Source organism: Podarcis erhardii, assembly GCF_964252035.2.
Source record: "Podarcis erhardii genome assembly, chromosome: 16".
NCBI lineage: Eukaryota > Metazoa > Chordata > Lepidosauria > Squamata > Lacertidae > Podarcis > Podarcis erhardii.
In genome coordinates, this window is record NC_138514.1 from 36,339,033 (window position 1) to 36,356,856 (window position 17,824).

A 17,824-nucleotide genomic window follows, 5' to 3' on the forward strand; every position below is an offset into this window, starting at 1 on the left:
CTCAGGAAATTGTCAACTGTGGCTTTACTGGCAAGGCAGAAGATCGCCAGCACGATCAGATCACCCGTTTCCTTGCCGACCTTCTGCAGCCGAGGAGATAACAAATTGCCATCTGATCCACCTACAGCCCTCTCTCTCTCATGCACGCACACGGTCTGCAGAGCAACTAAAGCCCCAGCTGAAATCCTTGGCCAGCTGAAAGGAAGTTTTTTTTCAAATTTCCCCCCAGCCAAGCCAGCAGCCTTGACTCTCAGAGCCTTGCAGATTAATCAACTCGAGTGTGTGTTGATTAATCTGCTGAACAATCAACTCAAGTGTGTGTTGATTGATCAATTATCTCTCTACATTATATACGTATGGGGTGGGGAAACTGTTTGCTGCCCAGGGGCCACATTCCCCACCTGGGGAACCTTCAGAGGGCCAGTCCTCAGGCAAGGTCTTAAGAGAAAGGGTGTGGCCTAGAGGAAAACGTTGCTCAGCCCTGCCATACACATAAATTACCATATTTTTCGCTCTATAACATGCACCAGACCATAACACGCACATAGTTTTTAGAGGAGGAAAACAAGAAAAAAAATATTCTAAACGAAATAGTGGATATATGATTTTTGTGGTTCATGCTGTGGCCACAGACATGTGATCTGACAGTGAGTTTGGAGTAGCCCAATGCAAAAATCCTGAGGATCCATGTAGATCCATGCTTTGTAACCATGGAGGAGGGAAGGAAGGGGAACCATGGATCCTCTGCTCACGACTGCAGCAGATCCCCCCCCCCCCGCCACCCGCAGGCATTCGCTCCATAACACGCACAGACATTTCCCCTTACTTTCTAGGAGGAAAAAAGTGAGTGTTATGGTGCAAAAAATACGGTAATATTATTCTTTATGGTATTGATATTGGCTGCTCAGAAGTAGAGTTCCCTGGTGGATACAGACCCATTCGCCAGATGCAGTCTGCAAAAGCTTATGCCGTAATAAGAGAAGTTAGTCTTTTCGCGACACAGCCCTTTCTTGCAAGAGAGCGACACATCTGCGCTCAGAGGGAAAACGATAATCCACAAGGTTAATAGTGGGTTAATCACAACAGTATTATAAAAACAATTGCAGCCTTTTTTTGAAAAAAATGTTCACACAATCAGTTGTTTTTTAAACAACAACAACACACCAGATCTCAAGAACCTGCAAGAAACAGAAGGAGCCAAGTGGGTTTCCCTGGGGAGGTTTTCCATTGCCAGAAGAGGCACCACCAACAAGGCCCTGTCTGCAGTAACCCTCTGTTCCACTTCATTCAGCTGGTATACATAGGCCAACACCTCCTAACTCCATCTTAATGTTTGGGCAGGTAAGCATGGAGACGGTGGCCTCTCAGGTAACCTGGTCTCAAGTGGTTAAGGCCTTTAAACGTTACACAGCTGCACATGGAGGAGGAATCCCGTTTGATGCAGATCTACACACAGGACTTGGGGGTTCTGACCCAATCAAGCTTCGCTCTCCATTGGACCATTCACTCTCCATTGGCTCTCCTCTTGCATTGAGTACCTGCTGATGTCTGCTTGTGCACTGTCAGTTTTTTCATTTTTTAAAGGAAGCCTGAGTAATTATATGCAAAATTACACACACACACACTGAATATTATCTGTATAAAAGAGCCAAACTGCAGGCTGTATTATATTTTTGTAGCCTAACTTTATAAATACATTATATCTTCCTATATACATAAAATATAATGCTGTCATCAAGCAACCCCCATTGAAAGCGACACATTATATGAAGCACCCAACTGTTAAATTTGTTGAATATTGCTTTTCAAGAGTCCCAGCCTTTTAAGGCTCCACTGAGCATTCCCCAGAACATGCATTCAATTACCTTTCTTCCACCCCCCCCCCACGCTAGGGACTAGAACCTTGACTTTCTTCCAAAAACAAAATTAAAACCAAGTTTCTCAGGAGGCTGAGGCTGCAGTCCTATAGCTGCCAGGTGAGTCTCTTAAACTCTTGGAGGCACCTGCAAGATTGCACTTTGACTTCTGCACCAAGAAATTGAAAGAGTTTGCCCATTTCTGCTCTGTAATGGCAAAATGCTGAAAGAAACACTCTCTTTGGTTCTCAAAGCTTTACCCAAAGATCAGTAGAGCTGTAAAGAACCAGCTCAGCTGATAAAACTAAGAAGTTAAAAATAAAGAAACCTGAAAACAGCTAATGAAGTTTCAGAATTGGTCAGCAAATGTAATCATCAGGGCTGGGAGACCCTCCAGGTGTTGCTGTCATATAATATTTTATTTATTGCTTTTATATCTCACCTTTTCCTCCAAAGGAGCTTAAGGTGACGTATGTGCTTTCCCCCCTTCTCTCCCATTAATCCTCACAACAACCCTGCGAGGTAGGTAAGGCTGAGAAAAGACAGCAACTGAAATGTAAAGAAAAAGAAGGAACATTTTTTCATATGTGGTGGGAGTGTAAGAAAGTGAAAGGTTTCTGGGAAATGATATATAATGAATTGAAGAAGAAATACACATTTGTAAAGAAACCAGAAGCCTTTCTGTTAGGGATAATAGGAAGTGAAATAAATAGAAGGGACAATAAACTCTTACAATACGCAGTAACAGCAGCAAGAATATTAATGGCCCAAAAATGGAAACAGGAAGAAATACTGACTCTTGAAGAATAGAGATTGAAATTTATGGACTATGCTGAATTGGACAAACTAACTGGGAAGATTAGATATCAACGGGACCACAAGTTCATCGAGGACTGGGGGAAATTTACATAATATCTGAAAAGTATACAGTATGTGATGAACAAACAACGCTAGTGGGATTTAAAGAGGCTTTGTGAAAGGTAAAGGAGTATTGTTAAACAGAAAGAGGATTGTAAAAATAATATTAAAATGCAATATTAAAATTAGAAAATGGGTAAAAATGGGTAAATATGGATGATTGACAGAGAAGCTGATGGAAGTCCAAAAATTGAAAATTGTTTGATATTGGAATTGATATAATGGAAAATTTTAATAAAAATTTTATTCTTAAAAAAGAGAGAGAGAAGACAGCGACTGGCCCAAGGTCACACCCAGTCAGCTTCATAGCCAAGAGGGGGAGAGTTGAACCCGGGTCTCCCAGGTTCTAGTCCAGCGCTCTAACCACACTGGCTCTCCGTTGGTGCCTCTGCTGGGAGCTGTAGTCTAAAGCATCTGGAGGAAGCCAGGTTAGTGACGGCTGGTCTAAAAGGATGCCAAGCACAGTGGAAACCTAAGCAGAGCTTGGCTCTGAACTGCCGCAGGACGCAAACCTGCCAAGAGGGCTTTTAGCTAATTAAAGAAAGGAAGAAAAAAGAGGGTGTCACGTGGGAGCATCACTATATAGGACACAGGTCAACAGCCTTGGAGGAAAACCTCCCTCACAAAAGACACAGCTGTACCACCATCCATTTGGCAACGCGGAGCGTGACCTTTGGACAAGCACCTTGCCTCAAAAAGAGCTGGCATAGGCAGTTCTCCCCACAAAGGCCAGATTCAGCTCAAATGCACCCAAGTTCCTCCAGGATAATACAAAATATAAAAGCTGCAACTTCCTGGTTAGGAAAGGAACTAGGTGGGTTGGGTAACAGGCTCCCCTCTCTCTCACAAACACATAAAAAAAAACAAGTGGGGAGGGAATTGGCCAAGCCGCACAAGAGAATCTCAGCTTTCCTTAAAAAAACTGAGCTACATTTATGTATCTGACAACAGCCACACGGATACTACTAGACCAGAGATGGAAAGAATAGAGTCCCTAACCTAGACAGCATCTTAAAAAGCAGAGACATCACCTTGCCAACAAAGGTCCGTATAGTTAAAACTATGGTTTTCCCAGTAGTGATGTATAGAAGTGAGAGCTGGACCACAAAGAAGGCTGATCGCCGAAGAATGGATGCTTTTGAATTCTGGTGCTGGAGGAGACTCTGGAGAGTCCCATGGACTGCAAAAAGATCAAACCTCTCCATTCTTATGAAAATCAGCCCTGAGTGCTCACTGGAAGGACAGATCCAGAAGCTGAGGCTCCAAGACCTTGGCCACCTCATGAGAAGAGAAGACTCCCTGGAAAAGACCCTGATGTTGGGGAAGATGGAGGGCCCAAGGAGAAGGGGACGACAGAGGACGAGATGGTGAGACAGTGTTCTCGAAGCTACGAACATGAGTCTGACCAAACTGCAGGAGACAGTGGAAGACAGGAGGGCCTGGCGTGCTCTGGTCCAGGGGGTCACGAAGAGGCGGACACGACTAAATGATTAAATGACGACAACAACCACAGAGAAATGGCAAACTAAGCTGATGGACTATGCCAAAAATGGCAAAGCTGATTGGAAAACTCAGAAAACAAGAGGAGAAAAACTTTTTGAAAGAATGGGGGAAATTCTATAATCTATTTAGGAGACACTGTAAGCAGATGGAAATATTAGCAGGATTCTAATTTCACTTGTAATGTAACAAATGCTATGGATAATATGGATGGATACAAAATATAGATTATATGCAGTTTTAAATGTTGATAATAGGACCCATGGAGTGGATGTCTGGTGATTTAGAGAAATATCTATATATGGATATGTATTTGGTATTGTTATAAATTTATATTTGTAAGATCAAATAAAAACGGTTTCCAAAAAAAAAAGTTGAGCTAAGCTGCTAGTCCCTGTGGTTTCAAAGTTGAAGCTGAAACTAGCGCAGCCCCAAGGAAAGACACTTCTGACAGTGGAATGGACTGCCTTGGGAAGTGGGGGCCAAACTCAATAACCCTACGATTCTATGATCCGGCTGCTCCAGACAGCCCTAGGTGTGCACAGGTGCGCGCGCACACACACACACACACAAACAAGCAACAACCCCACAGGAGGAACCCAGCTGAAAATGCATTCCTGACCCATTTGGCTCAGGAGGCTCGCAGGAGTTTCACGCAGGGAGTCTCTCTGGACACGCCAGTGTGGATTGAATCAGGGACCTTCTGAAGTCAAATTGGTGCAGGCAAAAGAAAACGGGTTGCCTGGCGCCGTTGTGAGCTCAGGCGACTAACCACCCATCCAAAGTGGTCCACGCAGAGGTGGGCGAAATAAGGATTCGGCCAGGTGCAATTCCACCTCCCTGCCACTGCCAACGTTCAAAATGAACCAGGCGTATTTTGCACCTGGCAATCGGCTGCTGGCGACCGCGTGAAGATGCCTGGGCGCCAGAATGGCGCCTGGCAGCTCTACCATCTGGGGTCTTGGTGCCTAGCTTATTATACACCTGAGTTTCTAACAGTGGGCTTCCAATGAGAATCCCGCAAGCAGGACCTGAAGGCAGCAGGAACTCTCTTGACTTGCAGTTTCCAAGAACTGGCACTCAGAGGCCAGCAGAGGATGGAGAACAGAGCCATTGGGCCTTGTGGCCAGCGACAGCCTTAACCTCCATGACTTTCCTTAACCCGCTTTCAAAGCTGCTGATTTGGGCAACCTGTCACTCTCTCTGGTGGGAGCAAACAGCGTAGCCGTGCTGCGTGACCAAGTCCTTCCTCTTGACTTTGCAGAATCTCCGACTTCTCAGCTTCATCAGATGGCTCCCGAGTTGCATGAGAACTGAATCGCCTCCCACCTGGTCCTTGTTAATGGGACCTTCTGCTCGCAAAGGTCTTCTGCTGAGCGGCACTTCTCCCCCTCCCCCCCTTACTATCAGGTCAGATTCTCTGCCCACCCAGGCCAGTGTTGCCTGCTCTGAACGGCAGCGGGTCTTCAAGATCCCCTGCAAAGGCCCTTCCCACCTCTTGTCATCTGAGCTGCTTACATTTCAAGCACACATTCCCCCCCCCCACAAAGAATTCTGGGAACTTTAGTTCACCCCTACAGAGAACTATAGTTCCTGACACCTTTAAATTGCAGTTCCCAAGATTCTTCAGTGGAGGAGGAAAATATGTTTTAAATGTATGGTGTGTAGGCAGCCTTGGGGTTTGGGGGGGTTGCACCTGGGACCTTCTGCATGCCAAGCAGCTGTCCTGCCTCTGAGCTGTGGCCTGATGGGATTTGGAGTCCGGCACCCCTTGCCTTGTGCCATGACATTCAGTACTTCTGCAGCAAGAGACTGAATCCCGTCTTAATCTTTAATTTCCCTCTAACCCAAACCCTCCCTGTAACTGCAGATGTTTTGGGGAAGGTGTGGCCACTAAGACATGAGGACAGGGCCCTCTGTACATGCTCAGGGGCACCTTGGGTTTCCATTACTGTAAAGACAACTCTATATTGAATGTTAGCGCTGAAGACTGGCTTGGACACCCCAGGACGTTTCCAGCAGGGATGAATCCCGTAATCCCCTCAAAGTGATGTGTGCTTAGCTGAGAGAGGATTTGCCTCTAGGGGCCAAATTAAAACCCGGCAATAACATGCTCTTCCTGAAAGTCCTGGACCTATTAAGCTACTTTGACAGCGGCATCAATCCTGCTCTCTCTGAGGAGCTGCCTCGGTCTTCCCTGGAGAGGCTTTGCGGCTGGCAGAACGAAAACAAACCCAAGTCTTGCTTTGAGCAATGGGCTCGGTTCCAGGTCTGATTATTGAGGCTGAGCCGGGGGGTCTGTGATGCTGGGATGTGGGGAGGTTTGCACCCAAAAAACTGTTGTTGTTGTTGATAATAATAATTTATTTATAAAAACTGTTTGCCTACTGCTTTGTCATAAAAGAATATACATCAAAGCGGTTTGCAACTATAAAGCCATAAAATGTAACCATAAAGAAGTTTAAAGAGGGCATCCATTAGCCTTTGTCGAAGGATGTATTATTAATTTCCTGCAGAGGCACTTAATTTATTGTTGTTATTTATTTATCAAGGGATGTTGATTCTCCAGTAAGTTAAGGTAGCAGAGTTAGAAACTCAGATATATAAGCTAGGGGCAAATGGCTCCTTAAACCAAAGTTACAGTCGCCAAAATGGAATATCAGATGACGGACTGACGGTGATTGATACTCGGTTAAACATCTGGTTAGTTTATATGGCAACCTTGAGTTGGATTAAGAACTTAGAGAACTTAAAGAAGAAAAGTCACTAAATCCAGGGACAGTCCCCATATATATTGGCTCATTCCTAACTCTTTTTCTTAATGGTGACCATTCATAACGTAGGAATATTCTTCGCAGCTGTGAGCAGGGCAGTGAGGGTGGGGTCAGTGAAGACAAACTACAACAATTAGCTATATCGTTTTCACTGCTCCTGCTTAGGCTGCACAGAAAAAGCACTTTGGTTCCTGAAAATCATTCAGATAGAATGTAAGTGTGAGAATTCTGCAGGATGTGGTCTTAGTGTGTGAAAACAGCCCAGATCCAATGGCAGGAACGTCCAGATGGAGATTGTTAGACACCATCCCGCTGCCTGGGCATCCTCACTTGGATAGCCTGGTACAAAATGTGCCTGGCGCCAGACGCCCCCAATGGGCAAGCAGGACCTGAGCACAAGAGCAACACTCTCCCCTCCTGCGGTTTCTAGCTACTGGCATTCAGAAGCAGAGCCATCCTGGCCAGAAGCCAGAGACAGCCTTTTCCTCCACAAGTGCCAGACAGCCCAAAGATGTAGCTCAGCACAAGGCAGTTAAGTCCCAAAGCTGCGATCATATCCCAGGAATGACATTGTTATAATAAAACGGGACAAAGCCAAGTCACTTCAATGGAGCCTCCCTGGTCAGACGCAGTCTACCACAGTCTCTCTGGAAAGTGGGAGAGAGACTGAGAGTGGGGTGGGGCGTGCCAGGACCCCTTCTCCTCGCCCGGAGACCTACCTACGGACGAAGCATCCTCGTGGTCGGAGCTGGTGCAGCTCCAGTCGCTGCTTCCTCCTCCTCCCGCTCTTTCGGGGTCGCAGCTGCAGCCGGGAGACTCGCTTTCCTGGACCAGGCGCAGGTGGCGCTCGGGGGAGCCGCAGCCGTCGGGGAGCTCCCGAATTGGGGGGCGTTTCCAGAGGCGAGGGGGCGGCGGCGGAGGCAAGCGCCGGGCCAACGGGGGCTCCCCCGGCGCCGAGTCGTGCGCCCTAGGCGCGCCGGGGCTGGAAAGACCCTTCGGCGTCTCCTTGTGCGCCCCGGGCGCGCAGCGGCTGGACGGGGCGGGCGGCTCTCCTCCGCCTCCTTCTCCTCCCCGCCGCTGCAGCGCCGCCTCCAAGTAGACCACTTTGAACTTCTCCTCCTCCAGGGCCCGCTGGAGCCGCTGCAGCGTCCGCCGGCACCGGCCCAGCTCCTCCTCCATGGAAGCCACCGAGTGCAGGCGCAGCGCCGGCGCCGCCTCGCCGGGGAACTCGAGGCGCCAGTGGCGCTCGAACTCCGCCGCCGCTTCTTCTCCATCTCCCTCCGGGTCCCCCATGGCTGGGCGCCGGGCCCGGATCGGGGCCTCCCGGGGCGGAGGGGCCCTTGGCGAGGATGGAGAGCCCCGTCCCCCGCTCCTTTGCGCGGAAGGTCTTCCTCCGGAGCACAAATAAATTCAAACTTTCCCCAAAGTTTCCTCCTCCTCCTCTCGCTTCGGGAGCTTCTTCCGCTCTCGGCGCCCTGGGCCAGCCCCAATCTCCGCCCGGAGGGATCCGCCCAGCAGGCGGGGCTGCAAAGGCCGGCACAGACTGCTGACCCAGGCCCTGGTGAGCGCGCTCCTTCTGCGTGCAAGAAGACGCGCGGGACCCCTAAGGCGCAGTGCACGCGCTTGCTGGAGAGTATGAGTGGCTTGGACCCCCCCCCCAAAAAAAAACAAAAATCCAAACGTGAAAAAAGGATCTGAATCGTTTCCTCATATTTCTAGAGAAATGTGTGTCTGGTTGCCTTACGGCAGTGATGGCCAAACTTGGCCCTCCAGGTGTTTTGGAACTACAACTCCCATCTTCCCTGAGCACTGGTCCTGTTAGCTAGGGATGGTGGGAGTTGTAGTCCCAAAACAGCTGGAGGGCCGAGTTTGGCCACCAGTGCCTTACAGGGTTTTCAAAACACGGGTCGCCAGCTGTTGTTGGACCACAACTCCCATCATCCCTAGCTAACAGGACCAGTGGTCAGGGATGATGGGAACTGTAGTCTGAAAACTGCTGGAGACCCAAGTTTGGGAAACCCTGCTTTCCAAAGAGACCTTGGCGGCTGCTGTATCAGGCCCAAGGGGGCCCATCTCTCTCTTTGTTTTTAAATAATATTTATTCAAATTTTAAGGATTACAAAGAGAAAATTAGAAACAAATAAAAATAAAAAATACAGAAAATACAATACAAAAATACAAACAATTCGAGAAAAAGAAAAAAGAGGGGGGGAAAACAGCTCAAACTTTTACATAACTTTCTTTCCTTTACTTATTTCCTTGACCTCCTCACACCTCCCTTTTTTGTATTCTAGTTCAATTAGATATTTCAGCAAATCCTTTCTAGCCAAGGGGGCCCATCTCGTCCAGCTTCTGGCTTTCACAGCGGCCAATCAGGTGCCATCTTTGGCTACCTGCTTCCACCACCTCTGATCGCCACTGCGGTCCAGTGGAGTGTGAGGCAGTGAGATACACAGGGACGCAAGAAGACACCAGGGGCCGGCATCCTGTTCTCTCAGTAGCCAAATGCTCCGAAGAACCTGGGAACCTAGATAGACTCCCTCTGAATCTGGAGGTTCCATATGAAGAGCTAGATCAGGGCAAAAAAACCCATTTGGTCCCCCAGCACACAAACAATGGGAAGCCCACAGGCAGGACTTTATTGCAACAGCTGCTCCAGAGAAGCGGACACGGAGCAATGGTTCCAAACTACAAGAAAGAAGATTCCACCTAAACATTAGGAAGAACTTCCTGACAGTAAGAGCTGTTCGACAGTGGGATTTGCTGCCAAGGAGTGTGGTGGAGTCTCCTCCTTTGGAGGTCTTTAAGCAGAGGCTTGACAACCATATGTCAGGAGTGCTCTGAGGGTGTTTCCTGCTTGGCAGGGGGTTGGACTCGATGGCCCTTGTGGTCTCTTCCAACTCTATGATTCTATGATTCCCCCCTCTTGTGATTTGCAGCAACCAACAGTGGAGGGAGAATATAGCCATTGTGGCTAGAAGCTACTGATAGCCACTCACTTGAATGTCTTTAAAAGATTAGACTAATTCATGGGGGATAATAAGGCTATCATTACTTCATGTGGCCATGAGTTCCGCAGTTTAACTCTGTGCCTTGCGAAGGACTTTCTTTTGCCTGTCCTGACTCTTCCAACATTCAGCGTCATCTGCTTTTATTATAAACCTCTCTAAAGATCTCCATTTCTTTGCTCTAAATAAGTAGCGGAAGGGTGCTTTCAGATGGGTGCTCTTTTGTGGGATGGGCGCATCTCAAGCATGCACATTTTTGGGCGACATCACTGTTGCAAAATATATATATATATAATCAGAAAGCTCTGAATAGAAAACAAAAACTGCTGCCAATGTCCCATTTGCAAAATCTGAACAATTGTTTACAACCTTAACACACACACACACACAGTTTGAAAGCACTCTGATTGGAACCCAGATCCTACTATTCATTCTGACTGTCACATAAAATGCACAAACTCAAGAGATATAAACTGGGAGGCAGTGTGGAGTAGTGGTTAGAGTGTCAGACTAGGACCCGAGAGAGACCAGGGTTCAAATTCCTGCTTGACTAGGAAGCTCATGGGGTGATCTAGGAGCCAGACACTGACCTAACCTACCTCACAGGGTTGCTGTGGGGATTAAGTGAGGAGGGGGAGGAGAACCCTGAGTGGAGAAAAAGGTGGAAGTACCACCCCCATCATTCTGCCCGGACGCTGAGGTCCAGCGCCGAGGGCCTTCTGGCGGTTCCCTCATTGCGAGAAGCAAAGCTACAGGGAACCAGGCAGAGGGCCTTCTCGGTAGTGGCGCCCGCCCTGTGGAACGCCCTTTCAGCAGATGTCAAAGTGATAAACAACTACCTGACATTCAGAAGACATCTTAAGGCAGCCCTGTTCAGGGAAGTTTTTAACGTGTGATATTTTACTGTATTTTTGGTTTCTATGGAAGCCGCCCAGAGTGGCTGGGGAGGCCCAGCCAGATGGGCGGGGTATAGATAATAAATTATTATAAATTATTATTATTATTATTAACGCAAGAAACAAAGAAACAAACAAATAAGACCAGTCACCGAGCTTCTTAGCTATTCCGAACAAAATGTGCTTGAACTCCCTTTCTCTTTGCCTGCTCAGAATCACCCTCTGTTCCCAACGCCTCTCCCTCCTCCCGACCAAATTTGGACTGTGGGCCAGGGGTGGGGGGCCGCATTCCCTTCTGAGCAACTCCACAAGGGCCACCTGCCAGGGGTGGGCGGGGCCCAAGGCCAAAGGGGGCGGGACAAGTGATGCAAGTCATCCTTCTTGTCTCTCTGAATGCTGCTTTTCATGCCCAAACCATCTCCCAGCATAATTCGCTAACCAGATTTAAATGGCGCTGTGGGTTAAACCACAGTGCCTAGGACTTGCTGATCAGAAGGTCGTCGGTTCGAATCCCCACGACGGGGTGAGCTCCCGTTGCTCGGTCCCAGCTCCCGCTAACCTAGCAGTCCGAAAGCACTCAGAGTGCGAGTAGATAAATAGGTACCGCTCTGGCGGGAAGGTAAACGGCCTTTCTGTGCGCTGCTCTGGTTCGCCAGAAGCGGTTTAGTCATGCTGGCCACATGACCCGGAAGCTGTACGCCAGCTCCCTCAGTCAGTAAAGCGAGATGAGCGCCACAACCCCAGAGTTGGTGACAACTGGACCTAATGGTCAGGGGTCCCTTGACCTTTGCCTTTACTAATAACAACAGCCCGATGGCAACTTCTCATGCTGATCCACCAAGCAATTGGCTGATCAGTGCCTGACAGACAGTGCGGTGTAGTGGTTAGAGTGCTGGGCTAGGAGGACCCAGGAGACCAGGGTTCAACTCCCCCACTCGGGGTGACCTTGGACCAGTCGCTGCCTTTCTCAGCCTGACCTACCTCACAGGGTCGTTGTTGTGGGAATTAGACTTGAGGCAGGGAGAACTATGTACACCCTCTTGAAGTTACTGGAGGAGCATGTGAGATATAGAGGCAATTAAGAAATAAATAAGTCATTCCTAGTGAAGTCCCAACAATTAAAAAACATATACAAGAACATCTGCCAGATGACAGCAAAGGAAATCCGGACATCTCCAAAGCAAAATTCTGACCCCCGGTTAACCTCGTTTGTTTTTTAGTAACTGATGTTGGGGGGCTGGCTGGTGTATTCCCCCCCCCCCCGGCTGTGGCACCCTGCTGGACAGCACCCCTACTTCTCCACCTGAGCTCCTGACCCGGCCACCTCCGGTCTTCTCCATCGCCTGCCATCGCTGTCTTCCACGGCAAAGACGCTTACGGGACAGCGCTGGAGACAAGGGCTGCCTCTTTGATCCGCAGCCGAGGACAGACCCACACCGACACCCCACACGGTTTGGGGGTCTCGCTCTCGCCTCCCGAGTTCACCAGCCTGGAAACAAGAAGACGGGGGTCCTTCGCCGAGTTCTTCCAAGGGAGCCTCGCTCCTCACCGCCTTCCACAGCCCTCCATCCTCGGACCTCTGAAAAAGCCCCCCTCGCTCGCTGGAAGAAGATCAGGCTTGCTTTGATGGAAGCAAATCAGCCGCTAGCTTTTCATTCATTCAAGAAATGGACCCGAAGCTCGCAACAAGCGGTCGGCTGGGAAGCGGCACCGGTGCGCACATCCGCAGGCGCGCACGGAGACCTTTCCTCTCCCGGGTTCCCCCCTCCTTTCGCTGCCCCACCGGATCAAATGAAATGGATTGGATGCAACCAGCTGGCTTGAGGGAGGGGAGGGAGGTCTGCGCCATAAACAAGCCTTCAGTGACACTGGCTAAGTGTTTTCCTGGATCTCCTCCCAGTGCTGATGGAGCAAGATTTTTTCCCCCTCTTTTCTTTTTAACTCTGCCACATGCATTAGAGCCAGCTTGCTCCCTGGGGGAATCTGCTGGATGTGCGCCACGGATGTGTCTCCAAAAGCGGCTCAGCCTGAGCAGCAAGCGGCCGAAGTGCTTTGTTGTAGTTTAGTCGTTTAGTCGTGTCTGCCTCTTGGTGACCCTCTGGACCAGAGCACGCCAGGCCCTCCTGTCTTCCACTGTCTCCTGCAGTTTGGTCAGACTCATGTTGGTAGCTTCGAGAACACTGTCCCACCATCTCGTCCTCTGTCGTTCCCTTCTCCTTGTGCCCTCCATCTTTCCCAACACCAGGGTCTTTCCTAGGGAGTCTTCTCTTCTCATGAGGTGGCCAAAGTACTGGAGCCTCAGTTTCAGGATCTGTCCTTCCAGTGAGCACTCACTCAGGGCTGATTTCCTTCAGAATGGAGAGGTTTGATCTTCTTGCAGTCCATGGGACTCCCAAGAGTCTCCTCCTGCACCATAATTCAAAAGCATCAATTCTTCGGCGATCAGCCTTCTTGATGGTCCAGCTCCCACTTCCATACATCACTACTGGGAAAACCATAGCTTGAACTACACGGACCTTTGTTGGCAAGGTGATGTCTCTGCTTTTTAAGATGCTGTCTACGTTTGTCATTGCTCTGAAGTGCTTAGTAAAATAATAATAGCATGTGTATGAGTGTGTGTGAGAGAGGAGGGCCAGGGTGGTATAATGGTTAGAGTGTTGGACTAGGACCTGGGAAAGACCAGGGTTCGAATCCTCGCTTGGTCATGAGGCTTGCTGGGTGGCCTTGGGGGCCAGTCACTGCTTCTGTCAGCCTAACCTACCTCACAGGGTTGTTGTGAGGATGAAAAGTGGGGAAGGAGAGCCAAAATACTCTGCCTTGGGCTCCTTGGATGAAAAGGCAGCATATGCATATTAATTGGCACCCATCTGTCTCTGGAGACAATGGCAGAGGGTGCTTTGGGGGTGAAGACAAACTCAGAAGCTTGCAGCGCCTGCTGTGGCTGTAGAGACCGATACAGGAGAGACATGTTTTGATGCAGCCGGGGCAGAGGATGGTTGCTGCAGATGTACTATGGTGTTTTGTCTCTCTGTGCTCCTCCCAGAGGGCAGTCCTCCTTTGGTCACTGCCATGGATGCACAACTTGACTGCCTTTCTCCAGGCATTGCGGTCATCTGCAAGTTGCCTACAGGTAAGACAAGTCGGGAGATGGTCACAACAGCTCAGTCGCTAGAGCATGAGACTCCTAATCTCAGGGTCATGGATTCAAGTCCCACGTTGGGCAAAAGATGCTGGGATACTGCCGGGGAGACAGGGGCATCAGGCAGGCCTCCAGCTGACTCCAGCCACTGGCCGGCAGCTGATCACCCGTCTCCCTTGGAACAGCATCAATCAGCGACACGAGCCTCAGATACGTTTAGAGACCCGTGCACGCTCTATCAACAGAGTGTGTAAATCTTCTCACAGCAGAAGAGGCGGACAGAGCCATGTGTAAGCAGTATTTTACAGCAGTTTATTCAGCAGCAGGAACGAAGGAAAAAACATGTCTGCTTCCCTTCGTGTCCAGCAAAACAGCAATGCAAAAGCTACATACAAACGGAAGTTCCCAGCAGATCTGTGCTGGAAGTAAACAGGCATGTGACACACAACAGTCATGCCTGTACCCTTTTAAGGTGGAACGGAACTATATCCTAACAAAAGATTTCTGAATTGCAGCAGGTTGCACTAGATGACCCAACTCTGCAATTCAATGATTCTATGATTTGGGGGCAGCTGGCAGAGAGCAATACTGAGCTAAGACAGAGGTGTGATCCATTATAAGGCATCTTCCTACATTCCTCTTTAAATCAGCCTTTTTTACGGAAGTATGAGGACTAGGATCTTGTTTTATTTTTATTTTATTTTTTAGGGGAAAGGTCATAGCTCAGCGACAGTGCATCTGCAGGACGAACCCGCAAACTTCAGCTCGTGGAATTTGGTGAGAGGCAGCGAGACCACAGTTTCCGTTGCCTCACCTTCTACACCAGCCTCCTGCCACATCAGCCGTTTGAATCTTTTCACCCCCGCCGCACCTGGGCCTTCTTGTGATGCCCTTTCAGCCCCCAAGATCCTGTGGGCAGCAAAAGTCCGGGAAACCCCCTACCCCCCAGTGTGGACACAAAGGCCGTCATTTTGCAGAGGAGCAACTTAAGCCTGCCTTTTGCCAGCTGCAAAACCATTCATTTTTGCTCTTATTCTTGTTCTAGAAGGGACTGCTGCCTCCCCCCACATGCGCCCACTTGACAGCTCCCATCAGTGGAACTGGCACTGCTACAGGGGCCCCATGATACCCATTTTGCAATTCAAGGAACTCAACCTTTTTACACTTTGGAACTCCCCGCCTCTTGACATCACTGCCCGCTTTTCAGCAGCTGCTGAAAGCATTTTTGGGAAGGCAAGCTCACCTAGATGTTCAGAAAGCTGGTGCAGGTTTTAATCTGTTTCTTGGGTATTGCTATTTTAACTTTTCAAGAGTTTTAAATGTTTGTTGTTAGTCCAGAGGTAGCGTTATTATCAATTTACGATGAGGTGGAAGGTTCACAGGCTATGAAGGACTTGCTCACAAATTTATTGACAGCTGCACGAAATATTATAGCTAGGAAGTAGAAGGGGCAAGCAGAATATAAAATGGAAGAATGGTACAAAGAGGTGTGGGATATAGCTATTAATGATAAATTAACACATGCCATTAAGGAAAGATGGGGAATATGCAGGAGAAATGATTTTGAGGAGATAGGGACGATGTTTGTAGAATTTGTACTGTTAAAATGAAAAGGGGTCAAACCATCGCAAGAGGTGTTGAAATTTAGGGAAGTTGGATAGTTACAATGGAATGGTCTCGGTGGTGGGGCGCACGTTTTTATTCTTACTTATTTATGATAATTACTTTGTAAAAAAAAATAAAGAAAAATAAATTTTCAAAATAAGAAGGGGGGAAATTGTCATTAATTTTTCTTAGTGATTTTTTTTTTGTAAACCATTTTGAGATAGTTTATAAATACAGTGTGTGTGTGTGTGTGTGTGTGTGTGTGCGCGCACACACACACACTATATATTACAATCAAGCAGTGTATACATCTTAGGAAATGAAATGAAATAAATAAATGCAGCTTGCTAGGCTGCCTTATTTCCTCTGACAGCAAAGACCGCTGGTTGGGGGCCAACAGAATTGGACCCCCAAACAGAGCCCCTGAGAAACGAGAGCAAGTTATTAGCATGCTCAGCTTGCAGAAATACAACACACACACTATTTGCTTTTTTTTAATGAAGGTGGAAGGGAACCCAACATCAGTTCACGGAAAATGGAGCCAGCTCAGTGGTCGTCCCAAAGACACTGAGCAGTGAACATCTGCTAGAAAAGAGCAAGGGGAAACTGAGGCAACGGGGGGGTGGGGGGAGAGAGAATAGACCAGCCTGATCCCCAAACAGCTTGGTGAGGAGGCACACATTACTTGAAACAGATGGCATTGATTTCTATTTTTAAAAATGCACGATAGCTTAAATGTTTAGGTGCAAATTTAGGAGAAAATTGCTGTCACTGAAACAGACATCATGCAACATGTGTCTCCAGGGCGGGGGAAAGTGTGCTCAGATATGTGCCTCCCCCGTTCTATTTCTCATTTATTGCATTAACATCCCACTTTTTTCTCCAAGGAGTTCCTCATTCAAACCCCACAACAACCCTGTGAGGTAGGCGAGACTGAGAGGCAGTCATATCCAGCAAGCATCATGGCCAAGTGGGGATTTGAACCCTGGTTTCCCAGGTCCTGGTGTGACACTCTAACCACTGCTCCAGGCTGCCTGTCAGCTGCTGGAAAGAAAGAAAGAAAGAAAGAAAGAAAGAAAGAAAGAAAGAAAGAAAGAAAGGAAGGACACCACAGTTTTTCCAATTTGGTTGGGACAGCCTTTCTGAGAGATGGCTCCTTCAACTCAAAGGACTGTCTTCAATACAGCAAGATGCACGACCGCCCTCGATGTATGCGCTGCAACATTTTGTTGCAGTCGCCACTTGCTTTTAAAACCAAGGCAAATACATGGGGTGTGGCTCAGTGGCACAGCACCTGCTTGGCATGCAGAAGGTCCTATATTCAATCCCTGGCATCTCCTGGCAGGGCTGGGAACAGGACCTCAGGGTAAATACCTTCTTGTGGGTGGGTGAAGATGCCCTATAATATGGTCCGCGAGGTAGTGCTTGACATCACTTACAAAAACTCTGAATCTGATAGGTAAAGGTAAAGGGACCCCTGACCATTAGGTCCAGTCGTGGCTGACTCTGGGGTTGTGGCGCTCATCTCGCTTTATTGGCCAAGGGAGCCGGTGTACAGCTTCCGGGTCATGTGGCCAGCAGGACTAAGCCGCTTCTGGCGAACCAGAGCAGCACACGGAAACGCCGTGCCGGAGCGGTGCCTATTTATCTACTTGCACTTTGAGGTGCTTTCGAACTGCTAGGTTGACAGGAGCAGCGACCAAGCAATGGGATTTGAACCACCGACCTTCTGATCAGCAAGTCCTAGGCTCTGTGGTTTAACCCACAGCGCCACCCGTGTCCCTCCTCTGAATCTGATAGCCTTGAGCTAAACAATAGCATGAAACTCCAGGCAGCTGCTGCCAGTCAGTGTAGACGATATTGAGCTAGATGGTCTGACTCAGCGATAAGGCAGTGTCTCTGCACTTCAGAATACCTTCCCGTGTCTTTAACACAAAGGCAAAGGACGTCTGTTAAGGAAATGACAACAATTTTATCCCCGGCTTCCGGTAGGGAGCTCAGGGTGGCCTACATGGTGTCTAAGCATTCACAACGACCCTGTGAGGTAGGCTAGACTGAGGCAGTATGACTGGCCCAAGGTCATCCAGGGTGGTATGGATTTGAACCCAGCTTCCTTGGGTCCATAGCC

The 17,824-nt window shown here is 48.6% G+C and overlaps 1 protein-coding gene across 1 annotated transcript in view; it reads right to left on the reverse strand.

The window, feature by feature from the left end:
* ABR (ABR activator of RhoGEF and GTPase) overlaps positions 1-8,356 on the reverse strand; it is a 118,604-nt gene extending 110,248 nt beyond the window's left edge. The window contains exon 1 of the mRNA XM_081844081.1: positions 7,768-8,356. Coding sequence (XP_081700207.1) covers positions 7,768-8,341 — 574 coding nt within the window. The 5' untranslated portion in view covers positions 8,342-8,356. The remainder of the gene's footprint in view (positions 1-7,767) is intronic.
* Positions 8,357-17,824: the final 9,468 nt, after the last annotated feature.